The following is a 19,360-nucleotide window of genomic DNA, read 5'->3' as shown; positions in this document are numbered from 1 at the left end:
TTTGGCACCAACGTTCTATCACCCCCCCCCCCCTCCCCGTCTGCACCCCGCGTGTTTACAAATTAATAAAATTAAATGTACGAAAGTTAGCTGTTATTAAAGGCATCGTGTGTGTGTTCTTCTTTTTATGTGTAAGCATAAAGTGAGTTAAAGTGTAAAAAAGTTTATATGGAGTTTCTCATCCTTCTTTCTGGGCAATAGAGATCTTTTATAGAAAGCTATAAGCGTAGCCAACGTGATGTTCCTGCAGAGCAGTTCCTAGACGAAGTGGACATGCTTTGCCGCTAATAGCGTGATCTTCAGAAGACTAATCAACAAACATTAATTTATTACCCTTTTTATTAGTACCTTAGTGGCAGTTGCTCAAACGGCTAAATTGAAGGCAGTCACATTTTTTTAAACTCTTGGTAGTCGTACCTAATCAGACATATGTATCGTTTTATTTCAACGGTAAATCCAGGCAATGCTTGTCTACACGGCGCACGTAGAAAAGTAAAACAAACATACAAACATTTTGCTTATCCTCGAGCGCCTGCCGTTATGTCATGTTATATATATATATATATATATATATATATATATATATATATATATATATATATATATATATATATATATATATATATATATATATAACACAGAGCATGTTTCTGTGGATCCAGTGGTTTACAAGCATTCGAAATGAGTGGGCAAACGTGCGAAACGTTTACTTCCGACGTTTCGGCAGGGCTCGGAAATCAATAAACGTTTCGCACGCTCGTCCATATATATATATATATATATATATATATATATATATATATATATATATATATATATATTTCACTTTTTGTATATATAAGATACGATTATTGCTAAGTCCACGCAGATGCGCAGTCACAAATAACGCCAATTTAAGAGGAAGCTTCAGCTCGGGTGCTCCCATCTAAACACATGTAAAAGGAGAATTTGTTTTTCTCGGCAACCGCTGCATTAAACTTGATGAGGTTTGTTGCATTTAAAAGACAAACTTAATATCGTGTGACTGCTGGTTTTGAATTTTTTATTTAGGTCGTCAATGTTTTGCTAAAGATTGACTAAAATCGGAAATTTTCCGAAAACGAAACTATGAGGTTTACGACTCTAACTCAGCAATGAAAAATGATATCGCAATTCTGTGAATTGCATCTCATAGTACATCTAAAGCGGACAAAGTTGATGTTACACATTAACATAACAAAAATTTTTGTAATATTGAAATACAGCTTTTGCAGAACCATTTTACACAACGTAACAAATTCACGTAATATATGAATTGACATATGGAATTTGTCCGCTCTGATTGATCTAATGGATGCCGTTTACAGAACCGCGATAGCTCTTCTTGACGGAGAGCTATTAATTTGTAAACTTCGCGCTTCTAATTTTTCGAACTTACGAATTTCGGAAAATTCTTTAAACAAAATTCTGGTCCTAAATCTAAATTCATCTTCCAACGGTCACTACAATTTACCTGTCTCTCTCAAATGCAACAAATTTCATTAAAATCGGCCTTGGGGTTATCTCAGAAAAGCGTTTTTGCGTTTCACATGTATTTCAATATAGGCCGCGTCGGAGCTGGGCCCGAGCTAAAGCTTCCTCTTAACTTCCTTCCATGTGACAGCACTTTCACGTTAGCTCACATTTTTTATTAACCGCACACGAACAGAATGTGAACAATGTACAACGCAGTGCCGTCTAGAAACTCCGCACTTTTCAACATTAATGACTGGAGCGCCAGCCCACCTCTATTGAGAAACTAAGGTGCGCAACGACAAAAACGAGAAGCGGGTTGCAAAAACATTCTGGCAGGACTCATATCACGATGAGTTTCGACTTTAATGCTATACGCATTAGAGAGATGTAGCGACACACCGTACAGCCACCGCAGGTACACAAAGCGGCAATTTTGCTGCCAACCACAATGCTAGATGACAGTGAAATTGGCTTGCCTCATTTCGGTTACCGAGTGAAATATATATATGTCTATGACCTCCGCATGCAAGTAACGATGTTTCCATCCATAATAAATGTGGTAAATTATTATACGAGTGTTTTTTTTTGTCATGAGTCGTTAGCGTTGCCTACTGGAAAGAGAAGCATTATTGAGACACATATTCACGTGCATTTCACACGCCGTTGATAAAGAACAACCGCTGGGGTCACTGAAGTCTGCAGTGTTCTTTTTTTTTTCAGGATACAAAAAGCACTCAAAGCAATTAGAATCGAGGTTAACATACAGCAACATATTCATTCTCTAGGCATAGGCTATCCATACAATTAGAAATATTTGTTAGTTGGCTACCTCCTTCACTTGAAAAAATATAACAAACTTTGACCTGTGAATACATTGAAATATATTGTGTCTGTGCACAGTGGAAATTTCTTTTGAATGTTGAAGTGAAAAAATACGAATGAGGTAGCCGCCACCGGTGCTTCTAATGCGCTTGTCCTCCTATTGTCGGGATTTGCACAAATAAAGCGAAAGCATGAATTAAAAGTCGTGCACGTCCACGCCAACAAAGACGCAGTAAGCTTTTAACCACAGTAAAATTTCAAGTGAAAAGGCAGAGGCAACGCAAAAGAAACCTCAAATTATGTGGGTAACAGAACGCTGGTAATGACATCTTGGGAAGTGGGGGGGGGGAGGGGGGGGGGGCAGAACCCCCCTCAGAGGTGATGTCCTCTTGGCGACCGGATAAGAGAAAGAGAGAAAATCAAGCAAAGAGAATTAAGTAATAGGAAGTAACAACGCATTCGAATGAGAATGTCCAAGTGATTTAATGAATACCTCGTGAGCACGCTGGCAACGTTTTCCTTGCGTGTTGGTTCAGCTTGTGGCGTGCGCTTCCCTTCAAAGTTTGCCTGAGCTAGCGCAAGGTATTCATTTGCGATAGTTGTGAGTGCAGACTACTTGTTATAGTGCACGCTCACGCTGCTGAATACGACGCGCTGTGTCTCGTCGTAACGAAAAATTCGGAGCGCTTCGCAAAGAAAGTCGTGCTATGCTTCTTCACTTTTCGTAACACAGGCTCTGAACGCACTACAGGCATCAAAATCGGTAGGTCGAAGTGTTTTCCAAGAGATAATGTGGTCCAAACACTGTCTTGTCTGATACCTGTTAGGTTTGAATACATCGTGTCGCACGGAATTGTGAATGCTTCAAAGATATTGTGAAAAGGTTTCGCATACGTCGCTGCATATTGTGAGTGTGTGCTGGCCATAGTACTTTTCATCGATTGAAACGTGTTTAGTTTGGTCATGTATATTAGGTGCAGAATTCTACAATAAATATAGGCTGAGGTTTAACTCTTGTAAACCTAGTTATCACGAGTGAAAAGTCTGTTTGGCTTCGTTTTGCAAAGACTACGCACACAGTGCTTCATTAAAGTTAGGCCACAGTCTTTCACACAAGTTGCACACACTGCCAAACGGGTTGTCCGTGAAGTCGCGGTGAACCTGGCCGTCGCAGTCGAGCTTGCTGGCGAAATTGGCAAACATTGGAAATTTTCAGAAAACGAAACTATCACGTTTAAGACTCTGTAACTCAACAATGAAAAATAATATCACAATTCTGTGAATCGCATCTAATAGTACATCTACAGAGGCCAAAATTGATATGTTACAATTGAATCTCAACAAATTTAGTATTAACAAAATACGGCTTTTGTAGAACCCCTGTACACCACGTAACCAATTCACGTAAGATTCAAATTGACATACTAAATTCGTCCGCTTTGATTCTTATAATAGATGCCGCTTGAATAACCGCGATATCCGTTCTTGAAGCAGAGCTATTAATTTGTAAACCTCGTGATTCTATTTTCTTCGCACTGTCGAATTTTTCAAAATATTTTAAACAAAATTCAGGCCCTAAATCGAAATTCCGCTTCACACAGATACTAGAATTTAACTTTCTCTCTCAAATGCAACAAATTTAATTAAAAGCGATCCAGGGATTATCTCAGAAAAGCGTTTCTGCGTTTTACATGTATTTGAATAGGCCGCGTCGAAGTTTGGCCCGAGCTAAAGCTTTCCCTTAAGCAATTTGTCGAGGGTTCAAATACATGAATAATAACTGCATTACTATTGCCAATGATGCTGCAAACGAATTCTTGAACGCTACGCACTGTCAGAACAAGTAAAATATGTATTCTTTTATAAAAAAAATATACTCGTATTTCCCAAAAATTGCGCACGAGATATAAGATGTCAATGCTTCTATGTTTTTTTTTTGTCAATTTAGTAAGTAAAGAAAATATCACATGATCTTTAGAACTATATCAATTCGAAACCAGCAAAGCAGTGCATGCCACTGATATGAAAAATGTAAAGGCATGAAATGAACAAGTTGAGGACAAATATGTTAATGAAACTTTGTCATTCAAGAACCTTGTTTACATTTTTATAGATATGCAACGGCAAATAACAAATCTCAATGACGCTGTCATTTATTCCATTGTAATACGCAGGAGCAGTTGTCACCGGTCGTGTATCGTGAGCAATCGCACCGAAATTATTGTCCCAACAGAGAGTACGTATATAAACCCGTTCTGCAAAATATACGAGGGCGAGTCAAATGAAAGTGAGCCAATGCGAATATATGACAAACGGAGAACTTTATTTAAATGTAGTTTCCATCAGCATTTAGAAATTTGTCCCATTGAGTAACGAGTCAGGTGATTCCAGTCTCATAAAAGTCCTTGGGTTGCTGCTTCAAAAATCTGCAACTGACTCTTTACGTCATCGTCCGACACGAATCTGTTTCCCTTGAACCATTTTTTCATATGCCCCAAAATGTGAAAGTCGCAAGGCGACAGGTCTCAGCTATATGGGGAATGTTGCAGCGTTTCCCACTTGAACTTTACCAGTTTTGTATTAACAACATCAGCGACGGGGGAACGGGCATTGTCGTTGAACAATGAAAAATTAAATTATAGGGTATTACGTGCCAAAACAACTTTCTGATTATGAGGCACGCCGTAGTGGAGGACTCCGGAAATTTCGACCACCTGGGGTTCATTAACGTGCACCTAAATCTAAGTACACAGGTGTTTTCGCATTTCGCCCCCATCTAAATGCAGCCGCCGTGGCTGGCATTCCATTCCGCGACCTCGTGCTCAGCAGCCCTACACCATAGCCAGGTCGTTGAGCAAGATGACCACATTCGTCAATTTTCCACGTCGTTTATTTTTGATTGCGACACGCAGCCGATTTGGCGTTTCACAATATGGGAAACGATTGATAGTCTCTCCAGATTTAGCAAATTCTGTCAGTAATGGCCCCTGACGATCGAAAAAAAAAGTCAACAACACCTTTCCGGCGGAAACGACGTCCTTTGCTTTCTTTTGGGGTGGTCTTTACATCTCAATCTTTACACTTTACAATCTTTACACTGTAAGCTTTGCCGTCGTGTTTCAGGCTCGTAGTAGTGGCACCATGGTTCGTCCCCGATTACAACTGCAGACAAGAAGTCGTCACCCTCATTGTGATACCGGATCAAATGAGTCAAGGCAGCGCCGAAGTTCTCCATCTTCTGGCGGTGGTTCAAAATCTTGGGCATCCATTGCACATACAAGAGCCGATAAGCGAGGAGTTCATGAATTATGGTTGTGAACCGAACCGTGACAGATGTCCACACGCTCTGCCAGTTCCTCAATGCTTATCCTCCGTTCTTGTATCATCAGCTCATCAACCGTTGCAATTTTGTTGGGGGTGATTGCGCGATGGCTTTGGCCCGGTCTTGGATCGTCTTTGCAACTTTCACGTCCTTCTTTCAACCGTTTGCTCCAACGCTTCACAGTGACCAATGAAATGCAATGTTCAAATTACACGGCAGTCATACGGCGACTAATTTCTTTTTGGGAAACACCTTCAGCTGTCAAAAACCGCAAGGCACCACGCTGAACAACTTCTGAAGCGCCCATTACGTCACGCCACCATGTTCAACCCAGTGTATGAAAGCATTAAGGAGCATTTACCCTCACACCTGCGTGTCACTTTTGGAAATGAGAGATGCCTGTGTGCTACGTGCATGCCTCGCAGATAATGAACAGAACTATTAATGGGCGGTGTTGGTCGGCTCACTTTCATTTGACTCGGCCTCGTTCATTAGAAATTCATTAGAAACAAAACCTCGCAACAACATATTTAAATATACGTTTAAGTCTCCAATAAATCTACGTATTTAAGAAAAAGTTGTAGAGCCGTGGTAAACGAGAGGGACACACGTCTTTTCGGTAACAAGGTCTAGTTTATTCTGTCAAAAGAGAGAATTGAGCGGGCGCGCGCAGCGCGCCGGAAGTGGCGAGGGCTTTAGAGAGCGAGAGGAGAAAAGAGGGAAAAGGAGCATAGAGAAGTGCGGTGCACGGACGTAGTGCGAAAGGAAGGCAGTAAACACAGTAACAAGAAAAGGGAGCTCGCGCACGACGTTCGGCACAGTGAGTCGGATCATGTGTCCGTGTGCCTGGTGTCCAACACTCGCGAAGGTCCGCTTACGGGAGGACCGCGGGACGCCCCGCGGAGTTGTTTATGGCTGCGGGGGTGGTGCGCAGCTCCATCGCCGCGCCGCTACAGATTGCTCCCCCCTTAGAGAGGAAGCTGAAGCGACGAACGATGCTCACAATGCACAAGTGGCAGCCCAGTGAACGCGACGAAGAGGTGACGAACCGCGCACTTGCAAGGCGGAGTCCGCATGTTCCGGGGAGGCGAGATAATTAAGCGCGGGTGCCTCGCTGAATGCTGGCTTGAGTCGCTCAAGCGCGATTGTATCTCGTTTCCCATTTACGTCGACGACGAAGTTAGAAGGAAAACGTTCTAAAACGGGGAATGGCCCGAGGTAGTGGGGCTGCAGCGAGCCGCGCACAGGGCCGTAACGCACAAAAACATGTGTGGCTGTCTGCAAGTCCGAAGTGATGTACACTGCACGGGGCTTGTTAAAACGCGTAGGCTGCGGACGGAGGTTTCGGAACACATCGCGAAGCTGGTCGACGTACTCGCTTGCTGTTATTGCTGTTAGAGAGGAGGTGAGGGTGTTTTCTTCGAAGAAGTCGGCTGGCAGGCGAAGCGAGGTGCCGTAAACAAGCTCCGCAGTAGCGCAGGAGAGGTCCTCTTTGAAGGCAGATCGAATTCCGAGAAGCGTGAGCGGAAGTCTGTCAACCCACTTGTTTGGGCAGCCGTGCGCTGTGAGTGCTGCCTTGAGATGGCGATGAAATCTCTCGACGAGGCCATTTGTTTGAGGGTGGTAGGAGGCAGTTCGCAAGCGTGCTGTTCCGAGAAGTTGAAGTAGCTCCGTGAAAAGGGACGATTCGAATTGCCGGCCTCGATCAGTGACAACTTTCGTTGGACAGCCAAATCGGGATACCCAAATGGAAACAAAAGCTGCGGCGACAGTAGCTGCAGACATGTCGGGGATAGGTGTCGCTTCGGGCCAGCGTGTAAAGCGGTCGACACATGTCAGAAGATAGCGATAGCCTTGGCATGGGGGTAGCGGGCCGACAATGTCGACGTGCACAACGGAGAAACGTTCGTCGGGTTGCAAGAAAGGCTTTGTGGGGGGGACAGGGTACCGCTGAACTTTCGCGCGCTGACAAGGTGCGCACGAGCGGACCCAGTCTCTGATATTTGCGTTCATGCCCGGCCAGACGAAGCGTGATGAGATAAGCTTTTGAGATGCGCGAATGCCTGGGTGTGCAAGAGTGTGATATGAGTCAAATATTTGCTTGCGGAATGAGGTGGTTAGGTAAGGCCGAGGTGTGCCCGTGGAGGTGTCGCAAACAATTGGCACATCTTCAAAGGTAACTGATTCAAGCTGAAGAGATGTTGAGGAGTCACGTAAGTGACGGAGCTCAGAGTCATTAGCTTGTTGTGTAGCCAATTCTTGGAGGTTGAAAGGAAATGATGTTGAGATAGAGCTCTTGGAGCGACTGCGTGTGATAGCATCCACGCGACTGAGGGCGTCAGCTGGTGAGTTGTCAACGCCGCTGACGTGGCGTATGTCAGTTGAAAACTCTGAGATGAAAGCGAGCTGGCGCACCTCACGTGGAGTGTATAATGATTCAGAGCGGCCGATTGAGTAGGTGAGAGGCTTGTGGTCAGTGAAGATTGTGAACGAGCGGCCTTCAAGTAGGTGTCGGAAATGCCTCACGGCGAGAAACATGGCGAGCAACTCAGGGCCGAAAACACTGTAGCGTGTTTGTGCGGGGGTCATGCGTTTTGAGAAAAAGGCAAGGGGCTGCCACCCACCGTTTACTTTTTGTTGCAGTACCGCTCCGACCGCAGAGCTGGAGGCATCCGTCATGAGCGATAACGGATAGTTGGGGTTGGGATGAGCTAGCAGTGTGGCATCGGCCAAAGCGTGCTTGATAGAATTGAAAGCTTCATCTGTTGTGCTGTCCCAGGGCAGTGCGGTTGACGATTGTTTGCCGCAGAGCAAACGCTCGAGGGGTTCCAGCAGCATAGCACAGTTTCTAATGAATCGGCGGTAAAAGTTTACCAGGCCTAGAAACTGGCGCAGCTTAGTGATTGAAGCTGGCTTGGGGAACTCCATGATGGCTTGCACTTTGTGGGGAAGAGGGCGGATGCCGTTGTTATCCAAGCGATGGCCGAGAAAATCAAGTGATGGTACTCCGAACTCGCTCTTGGCAGTGTTGACGACGATACCATTTGCTGATAGGCGCTCAAAGAGCTGATGGAGATGTTGGAGGTGCTCTTCGTGGGATGAGCTTGCCACAAGCAAGTCGTCAACGTAGGCGAAAACGAACGGCAGACCACGTGTGACTGTGTCGATGAACCGCTGTGATGTCTGTGCGGCATTTCGGAGACCGAAAGGCATTCTCAAAAATTCGAAGAGGCCAAATGGGGTAGTAATTGCTGTTTTTGGAATGTCTTCTTGTGCGACAGGAATTTGGTGAAAGGCTCGCACCAGGTCAATTTTGGAAAACACTGTAGTGCCATCCAGTGCCGACGTGAAATCTTGGATGTTAGGCAGTGGGTACCGATCCGGAATGGTTTTTGCGTTCAGGGATCGGTACTCCCCACACGGCCTCCAGTCACCTGATTTCTTGGGGACCAAATGGAGCGGGGACGCCCAGCTGCTGGACGATGGTCGTACGATTCCAAGTTCTAACATGTGTTCGAACTCTGCTTTGGCAATTTTGAGTTTGTCCGGGGCGAGTCGTCGTGGGCGAGCAAATACAGGTGGACCAGTTGTTATGATGTGATGACGTACATCATGTTGTACGGGCTTTGTCCAGTCTGGTGGTCGCGTGAGGTTGGGGAACTGTTTAAGGAGGCAAGCAAAAGGATCACCAGCAATTGTGGTTGGGGCGACTATAGGCGAGTCACAGGAAACGACGCCATGAACAGACAGCAACGTAGCAGTGTCCAGCAGGCGTTGGCGTTTCACATCGACGAGCAGTCCATGGTGGTCCAGGAAATCAGCGCCAATAAGAGCACGGCGAACATCAGCGACGAGGAAAACCCAACGGAACACGCGGCGCAGGCCAAGATTCAGGGTGAGGGACCGCGACTTGTAAACAGGTATCCTGCTACCGTTGACAGCTTGAAGATAGGAGGTCGGCGGTGTAGTTCGGTCGGAACGTTGCGCGGGAATAATGCTGACCTCCGCTCCGGTGTCCACCAGGTATTGCTGGCCTGTGGTTCTGTCCATGACATGAAATAGGCGACTTTTGCTTTGGCCCTGACCGGTTGTCGCCATTAAAGGTCGGCCGGCTGGTTTCCCTGCCATGCACAAGGACGGAGGCAGTGGCGCGCCTCCTGCCCGAAGCGGCGGTGATAAAAGCATACCCGTGGTGGCGTTTGAGACCGGGAGCGTTCTTCTCTTGGACGCCGTGATCTACTCGAGCTGCGGTACCTTCCGTGACAGGGTGAAGTGCGATGACGCTCCGCAGCACAAACTAATTGATCAAGGCGATTGCAGAGCACGTCGATGGGAGAATCGGCGGAGGATGATGTTCGCGGGGCTGAACTCGCAGTGGTGCTTGATGATGTTACGTTGCACACCGCTGGCGTCACCACCTCCATGACTTTGTCCGCCAAGCTGGCCAGGCTGTTGAGGTCCATCACCGTGGCTGTAGCGAGTACCATCTGAACGTTTACTGGAAGGCGCTGCATGAACAGTTCCCGCAGGAGGCGGTCATCGCTTACTGTTGTGTTGTCGCTCATGAGCTGTCGCATACGGCGAAGGAGCTGGCTTGGCCGACGGTCTCCCAAGTCCTCTGCGGAGAGCAACTGTTGCATGCGGGCTCGCTGCGATGTTGTTGTGCGCTCGAGAAGGGCAGCCTTAAGATCGCTGTATGGAGTGGCGGGAGGCGGTCCAGAAAGCAGGTCGGCAACTTCTTCTGCAGCAGTAGGCGACAGTGCCGAAACAACTAGGTGGTACTTGCGTTGTTCCGTGCGAACGCCAGAGAGAATAAATTGCGATTCCGCTTGAAGAAACCAAACTGCAGGGTTGCGGTCCCAGTATGGTGGGAGTCGGATGGAAATTGCAGAGACGTCTTGTTGCTCGGTCGTGCCCGTAAGTTCAGTGTCTGGTTGCATCTCGTTGCTGTGCATGGCTCCACAATAACTTCGGCAGTGCCGCGAAGAACTACGGGTCACCACTTTGTAGAGCCGTGGTAAACGAGAGGGACACACGTCTTTTCGGTAACAAGGTCTAGTTTATTCTGTCAAAAGAGAGAATTGAGCGGGCGCGCGCAGCGCGCCGGAAGTGGCGAGGGCTTTAGAGAGCGAGAGGAGAAAAGAGGGAAAAGGAGCATAGAGAAGTGCGGTGCACGGACGTAGTGCGAAAGGAAGGCAGTAAACACAGTAACAAGAAAAGGGAGCTCGCGCACGACGTTCGGCACAGTGAGTCGGATCATGTGTCCGTGTGCCTGGTGTCCAACACTCGCGAAGGTCCGCTTACGGGAGGACCGCGGGACGCCCCGCGGAGTTGTTTATGGCTGCGGGGGTGGTGCGCAGCTCCATCGCCGCGCCGCTACAAAGTCACTGTATATAATGCGTCAAATAAGACAAATAAACATGTTGCCCAAACACAGATTCGCAGAATCGTAGATCCCGCCCCCATTGCATCCACTCCCCCCGATGTATCGCGCGCGACGGCAGGCGGCGCACTTGCTCCCCGCTTTTCTCCTTTGCGCGCACAAGACTGAGCCACCATCGTCGGCTCACCCATTCTACCCCCCCCCCCACCCACTACTCTTTCACTCCCACATACAGCATGCGGCGCGCGGTCACGACGTTATCGCCCAATACGAAACATGAGGGCGACGGCGACAGTAGAAATCCGCCTGTAGTGTTCATATAATTGCTATCGCAATATTATAATAATAGTATCCGGCAACTGAAGCGTGCCGTGGCCGATTACTTTCCGCAAAAGAAGAAGTAACAAACTATCACCATGCGACAATTCGCTGCGCCGCAACAATCTATTTTTCTTTCTTTTGTGGGGCGGGGGACCAAAATGAAAAAAAAAACGCAAAGGATAGTATGTTGGCAACAATCCAATGCCTACTTTGGGCAATTAATGTGGCTACCGAATGAATATCGAAGAAAACGTGAGACGCTTGGTCCACCGAGAACCATACGCATATATTGCTCGTTATCCTACACCGGCGAGACAAGACTTTCCGGAGATGTTGCACTTAAGGGAACGCGGTGCAATCCGTCGAGTCTTCACAGTGATGGCGGTGGGCGACCATTGTTTCTTTTTCTCGTCAGCTAGCCAGAAGGCGTCCAAAACTCTGCCAGGTGGAAATCCACTCGGCCAGAGAAAACCAAACGCGCACCGAAGTGCAGCGCGCGGTGGTTGGGGCAACACGAGAAAAACGCATGCGCTCTGGCTGGCTCTGGCAGCCCGCGGGTAGGGTAGCGAGAATAAAAAAAGTTGAGGCTCAATGTGTCCTCATGATTAAAAGTCAAACAAGAAAAAATAAATAAGAACGTAGTTACCCTGGCTGGCTTTAGTGCCTTGACATGGATACATTGGCATAGGTGAGAAAAAATGTTGATATTTTTTTCTGCGACATGACGGCCCAAATGAACCATCACAACGCTTCGCCTCATCGGATCTCGCTGCGCGTTTTGTCAACTTCTCTGATAGTGTGTTGATTTGGCTTCTCTCGTTGTATGTTCCGATCTAAGACTTTAGAAAAGTGAATGCACCTTTGGCGTCAAATGTTTATAACAACATTAAACCCACAAACTTCCGCAATTGAATCTCTGAAGCACAATTTTGGAAATTTTAATGCACGTTTCGCATCAAAAGTTTATGCCTATTGCCATCAAAACTTTATGCCAATAAAGTTTCGGAATTGAAATTTATGCGCTCCGTAGCATCCGCGGCCTCTGCGCGATTCCGCGGTAAGCCCGTTCGCCATCAAAACGCCCTTGAAGCTTTGTGCTAGGATGGGGCTGCTTGCGTTATGTGACTCCCGGTGCATGGGCGTTGCCGCGAAATCCAGCCCGAGTTCGCAATGTTAGCGGTGAGATGTCTTTTCGAGCGTGAAAAAGACATCCTAGACAAAATCCAGAATGATTTCCGGCGGCGGGGGTTGCTTTGGTCGACGGTGCATGGACATCACGAAACAATTTCGTAGGGGGGGGGGGGGGGGCTGAAGCTTCATAGCCCCCCCCCCCCTGGCTACGCCCCTGGTTGGCACCCATTTTGTAACCCTAACGGTCCACCGGTTATCTAACCTACGCATTACATGGCCTGCCGAGCTCCATTTCTTTCTCTTAATGTCGACTAGAATATCGGCTATGCCCATTTGCTCTCTCATCCACACCGCTATCTTCCTGTCTCCCCTTGGTGGGAGCCGAACCCACAACCTTCGCGGTATGCGAAGGTTGTGGGTTCGGCTCCCACCTGCGGCAAGTTGTTTTTTCATCCACTTTAATTTCCACTAATTTATCATTTCTTTATTTCATTTATTCAGCACAAGTAATTTCCCCTATGTTGTCCTTGGTGTCAGTGTTTGTTGGCTTCTCATGATATGACTAATAAAAATCGGGCCCCTCGGTTAACCCCCTTTCTTCTCCTGTCTCCCCTTAACAACGACACCTATCATCCTTCGTTCTATCGCTCTTTGTGCGGCCCTCAACTTGTTTTCGATCTTCTTTGTCAGTCTCCAAGTTACTGCACCATATGTTAGCACCTGTAGAATGCATTGATTGTAGACCTTTCTTTTTAGTGGTAAGCTTCCAGTAAGGACCTGGGTATGTCTGCCGTATGGGGAGATCAAGCAGCATTATAGATTGGATCGTACACTGGTATCCCCGCCAGAACCGAAATTAAACAACAGACAAGCAGTCGCGTGGAGACGACTGCAAACTTATACGTATCCGCACCCGGTTATGGCGAACCACATGTTCCCCGAGGCCAGGAGCGACAGATGTAATCTTTGTGGGGCGAGAGGGACCCTCGACCACATAATATGGCAATGCCGGTACTCTCCTGGGTGGACGCACAATATAGGTAGTAGAGACGCCTGGGAGACCCTGCTGCGCAGCTCGGACTCTAAGCTCCACCAGCTCCGGCGCGTCCAAATGGCTGAAGAAGCTGCTGGGACCCAAGACCGACCAGCATGCATTTGAGGCGGCGGTACCCACCGTTCACCTGCCTGCCGGGGGGTGGGTATATCACCATATCCGTTGGACAATAAAGTTTATTCCATCTATCGTCTGTAAATTTCCTTGACATGATCAGGGTCCCCTGTGAGTAATTGTCCTAGGTAAACGTATTCCTTCCCAAACTCTGAGGCTACTGGCGATCCTGAACACTTGTTCCCTTGCCAGGCTATGGATCATTATCTTTGTATTCTGCATATTAATCTTGAACCCTACTCTTACAGTCTCTCTGTTAAGGTCCTCAATCATTTGTTGCAATTCGTTCCCAGTGTTGCTGAATGTCACCTGCAAACCGAAGGTTGCTGAGATATCCGCCGTTGATCCTTACCCCTAAGCCATCCAAATTTAATAGCTTGAATACTTCTTCCAAGCACGCAGTAAATAACATTGGAGAGATTGTGTCTCCTTGTCTGACCCTTTCTTTATAGGTATTTTCCTACTTTTCTTGTGAAGAATTAGGGTAGCTGAAGAATTTTTGTACATGTTTTTTTACGTAAATATTTACGTAAACCTCCTCTACTACTTGAATACGTAGTGGCTCTATGACTGCTGGTATCTCAACTAAATCAAATGCCTTTTCGTAATCTATGAAAGCCATCTAAAGAGGTTGATTGTACTCTGTAGATTTCTCGAATACCTGATTGATTACATGGATGTGATCCATTGTACAGTATCCCTTCCTGAAGCCAGCCTGTTCCCTTCGTTGACTGAAGTCAAGTGTTGCCCTTATTCTATCGGAAATACTCTTCGTGTATATTTTATATAATACAAGAAGTAAGCTAATGAGCCTATAATTTTTCAATTCTTTAACATCTCCCTTTTTGTGGATTAGTATAATGTTGGCATTCTACCAGTTCTCTGGGACCTTTGATGTCGTGAGACATTTCGTATAAAGGGCCGCAAGTTTTTCAAGCATAATGATAATGTCTCCTCCATCTTTGATTAAATCGACTGTTATTCCATCTTCACCTGCCACCTTTCCTCATTTCATGTCATCTAAGGCCCTTCTAACTTCATCGCAAGTTATAGAAATAACATCTGTAACTTGTTCATTACTACTTTCGAAGGAGGTGTCCTGGCTGCTCTGGGTATTGTACTAGTCAGTATAGAATTCTTCCACTGCTTTTACTATATCTTCGAAATTGCTGATGATATTGCCCTGTTTATCTTTCAGTGCATACATCTTGGCTTGTCCTATGCCAAGTGTTCTTCTCACTGATTTCATGCAGCGTCCATTTATTACTGCTTCCTCAGCCTTTCTTACGTTATAATATCGAATATCCTTTGTTTTCTTTTTCTTGATGAGTTTTTACAATTCCGCGAATTCTATCTGATCTCTCGAGTTGGACTGTTTCATTCTTTGTCACTTCTTTATTAGGTCCTTTGCTACTTGGGAGAGCTTGCCTACTAGTTGCCTTGGTGCCACACCTCCCCCTTCAATTGCTGCATCTGAAGCCAGACTAGTTACAGTTTCATTCATTAAATATATGTCATCTACATCTCGCTGTTCTAAGGCTGCATATCTGCCTGCAAGTAACAGCCTGAATTGGTCCACTTTTATCATTACTGCGTCTGGGTTGGCCTGTTTCTTCTTGACCAATTTTACTTTTTCTCTCTTCAAATTCAGGTTAATCCTAAACCTCCCTAACCTATGATCACTGCACTTTACCCTACCTAACACTTTTACATCTTGCACTATGCTGGGATCGGCAGAAAGTATGAAATCGATTTCATTCCTTGTTTGACCATTAGGGCTTTTCCAGGTCCACGTTTTGTTGCTACGCTTTCTAAAGAAGGTGTTCATTATTCGTAGCTTATTTCATTTCCGCAAATTCTACCAACATATCTCCTCTAGTGTGTCTAGAGCCGACGCCGTAGTTGCCAATTGCTTGTTCACCAGCCTGCTTTTCCCCCACTTTTGCATTAATGTCACCAATTACTACAGTATACTGAGTTTGCACTTTTTTCATGGCTAATTCGACGTCTTCATAAAACTGATCTACTTCATCATCATCATGACTGGAGGTTGGAGCGTAGGCTTGTACCACCTTTAATCTATACCTCTTATTGTTTTATTACAACTACAGCTACCCTCTCATTAATGCTGTAGAATTCGTCAATGTAGAATTCGTCAGTCCGCGGGGGCCAGAAGAGCTGGCGCCAAAACGCGCACCGCTGACACTAATGCGCCATCGACGCAGCCGGGAGCGCGCCGTGGCAAATCAGGCGGTGCTGCGCTAAAATCCAAAGTTATACGAGCAGGACGAATGCCCTCACTTCCTCGAGATGATATCAAGATTGTGATCAGGTCGCGAGGTGGACTCAATATCTACAACACTGGCGCTGTTACGTGGCTGACGCATTAATCGCCGCCGATGGCATCAGTGAGGAAGATCTATACCAGGATACTCTATGCCCTAATGTACATCAAAATATTATGGTCGCCAGTACTCCCAAGCACGAGAATGCGAACCGCTAAGTCCGGATGAGGCAGATACTCATCTCGGGCAAGGTATATGATCTCAGTGCCTATGAGACGGCCCCGCACTCCACGTGCAAGGGGGTGATCCGCAACATGTCTCTTCAAGACGGCCCTGACGTCATCGATGCCAAGATTGTCAACACCAATAATTCACTCGCCTTAGCAGCGAAGAGAATAGTCCAAATCAGCACGGTCATCGACGGACATCATGCATCAAACTTTGTCAGATATGGACCGTTACTCATGCAGTGCTCGCTCTACCGCAAGCAAATCGACGTGTGCTATACGCGCGGCCGCCTCGGTCATCGCGCCGACGTGTGCCCACTCCTGGTGACGCGATTTGCCCTGGCTGTTGTGCCCCTAGTCCCGATGAGCAGCATAAGTGTGCCCAAAAGTGTGAACTCTGTGGTGGCTTGCATCTCACGGCTAGTAGGGACTGTGCTCAAAGGTTCAAGATCCCATACATCGGGCGTCGTCGTCGCAGTGAGCGCGCCAATATGGCCGGTGCTGCGTCACCGTCCCCTCAGCGGCGTTCCGACACCGCGGACGAGTTTCAGGCTTCGTCCGCCCCGCGTGCTCATCGTAGAGGACGCTCCCGTTCCAGGGGCCGCTTGAGAGGCTGTTCCGGGTCCAGGGGCTGCTCTGCATACAGGGGACGTTCCGGCTCCCACCGCTGGTTTAGAGGACGAGCCTGTTCCCGGGGACGCTGCGGTTCTCGGCCTCGCTCCAGCTCCAGGCCGAGGCAAGACACGTCGTCGCGGACCAGGTCCCACTCCCGCACGCCCACCGCCCTTAGAACCAAGAAGTAGTTAACGCTATCTGGGGCCGACAAGGCCCGAGGAGGACATGATGCCCCTAGAGGTGACGACCTGCCTCGCAATTCGCACTGCGCGAACGAGCTCGAGGAATTGCGACGAGTTTACGAGCAGTTGAGGGAAGAAAACGCACGGGTTAAGCAAGAAATGAGCAGCCTAGCTGCGGAGATGGCGGAGATTAGGAAGCTCGTGCTTCCACCCTCCTCGCCACAACCCGCCTTGGCGCCGGTCGCCATGGATACGTCCCAGAGATCCCACGGGCTTCGCGCGCCCAAGCGTCGAGCGGTAGAGAGAAGACAGGAAGACGAGACTATAAAGTTACTCTCGGAACTTAAGAATGGCTTCGCCAGCATGCAGGCTAGTTTAGTAAATGTCCAGGAAGCTATAGCGCACCCAAAAATGTGCTTAGGTGCACTCAGTGAACACATAAGCAAATTGGAGAAGGTCGATGCCAGGAGAGAACCCAGGCCGGCTCCTTCGCAGGTCGCAGCACAACGTAATGTACTATAGCACCACCGACGGAGGGAGCTATTCTGAGGGCCGCTTAACCCTCCCCTCAGCCTAGGCATGGATAGTGCGGACGAGAACTTTAGCATCTGGCAATGGAACTGCGGAGGGTTTCCCAACAAGAAGCTGCTTCTGCAGAAATATTTAAGAATCTTCACAGCTAAGCCCCAAATCATCGCTATTCAGGAAGTTGGTACCCTCATCAAACTGGCGGATTATCTGGTAGTATCATCACATTCAGGAGGTAGGGGAGTTGCTACCCTTGTCAACAAAATGTACATTTGCCTCTCTCGCGACCTCGGCGCAATTGGTGATGGCATAGAGTACTTCATGACCGAAATCCTCATGAACCCATCCAGAAAGGGCCTCAGAACAAACAGCATCTTTATCCTCAACGTATACTGTAGCCCCAGCTGTCGCAGGGCGAGGGCGAATTGTCTCCTCAAGAGTGCCGTCAGCCTGGCCGGTGGGCACCCCCTTGTCATCGTCAGGGATTTCAACGCCCCACACAAGGTGTGGGCCTACACCCATGACACGCCCAAGGGACGCGAGCTGTGGCAGACTGCGATGGAAGCGAACTTGACCTTTATCACCGATAAGATTTCCCCACTAGGAGAGGCAACTACACATGCCGGGACACTACCCCAGACCTCTCTTTTTTCCAGAACGTAGGGGAGGTCAAGTGGGTCAACACGGCTGTAGACCCCGGAAGTGACCACTACGCCATCGAGGTCTCCCTCGCGATTGCCCGCTGTAGGACGAGGAAATTCAAGGTGATCGACTAGGACGTTTTCCACAAGATTAGAGCCGAGCGCGCACCGACGGCCGAGGCAGATTTTGAAGGTTGGTGCAAAGGGATCAGGAATGACTCCGCGGCGACAACCAAGGAGGTCGTCACTGACCTCGACGTTGACAAGATGGATAGCAGGTTCGCGCACCTGCTTGAAGCCAAGCAAGCCCTCCTCACGAGATGGAAGGGGCAGACGAATCATAACAGGAGGCTCTGCAAGAAAGTTTCCCAGGTTAACAGGGAGATCGAACAGCACTGCAATAACCTGTGTAAACAATAATAGAAGGAACTCTGTAAATCCGTAGAATGCCAGCTCAGATCCGGCAAGAGCTGGGGTCTGCTCAAGCACCTTCTCGCTGAGGGCAGCACCAGGTCCAGCCAGAGACGATCCCTCGCGCGAGCCATCCACCTCGTTACCGACTCTACCCCGGACGAGTTGATTGTCGACAGGCTCATAGACAAGTACCTGCCAGTCGCGGATAGCTCTACCCCTACCCAGTTCTCGGACTACGCGGGGTGTGCGGTGCCGGAGTTGGACCAAGACTTTACTGCGGCCAAGATCTGAGATGTCCTATTCTCCCTCAACATCAAATCTGCCTCTGTCCCGGATGGCGTCACTAACAGGATGCTCAGGAATCTAGATGATGAGTCGATCGACTTCCTCACTGAAAGGATTAATGAAGTCTGGCGCAGTGGACAGGTCCCCACACAATGGAAGACGGCCTGTACGGTACTCATTCCCAAACCCGGTAAAGCACCAGGAATCGACACTATAAGACCCATTTCTCTGACATCATGTGTCTATAAGGTCGCAAAGCATGCACAACTCAAACGTGTCACGGTGCACATCAAAACCAATGGCATGTACATCCTCAATATGATACATTTCAGAGCCGGCCTCTCGATACAGGACGCCATGAAGCTGATAAAGCATCAGATCATCGACTAGTGCTCGGGATATACCAGAGCCATCCTTGGATTAGACCTGCAGAAGGCTTTCGGCAATGTATCACACGAATTCAATCTCCAGTCTATTCCGGGCCTCGGCCTCGGGAAGAGGGCCTACGACTTCGTCCGATCCTTCCTTAGCCAGAGAACTGC

The 19,360-nt window shown here is 47.8% G+C and overlaps 1 protein-coding gene and 1 long non-coding RNA gene across 2 annotated transcripts in view; both read right to left on the bottom strand.

Annotated features, from left to right (window-relative positions):
* The window catches only part of LOC139049148 (uncharacterized), a 121,964-nt gene that overhangs the window by 80,606 nt on the left and 21,998 nt on the right, over positions 1-19,360 (bottom strand). The gene's annotated exons all lie outside the window — the stretch shown is intronic.
* On the bottom strand, positions 9,604-10,686 carry LOC139055535 (uncharacterized). The gene has a single exon (XM_070533041.1). It carries the CDS (start codon positions 10,591-10,593, stop codon positions 9,736-9,738), a length of 858 nt encoding a protein of 285 aa, XP_070389142.1. The 5' UTR covers positions 10,594-10,686; the 3' UTR covers positions 9,604-9,735.

Source organism: Dermacentor albipictus, chromosome 1 (assembly GCF_038994185.2).
Source record: "Dermacentor albipictus isolate Rhodes 1998 colony chromosome 1, USDA_Dalb.pri_finalv2, whole genome shotgun sequence".
Classification (NCBI taxonomy): domain Eukaryota; kingdom Metazoa; phylum Arthropoda; class Arachnida; order Ixodida; family Ixodidae; genus Dermacentor; species Dermacentor albipictus.
Note: the sequence above shows the minus strand (reverse complement) of the source record. Positions and strands in the feature narration are given on the sequence as shown.

What these genes read in the sequence shown, in the direction of transcription:
- LOC139055535 (XM_070533041.1), bottom strand. Translation starts at nt 10,593, where the DNA reads ATGCACAGCAACGAGATGCAACCAGACACTGAACTTACGGGCACGACC.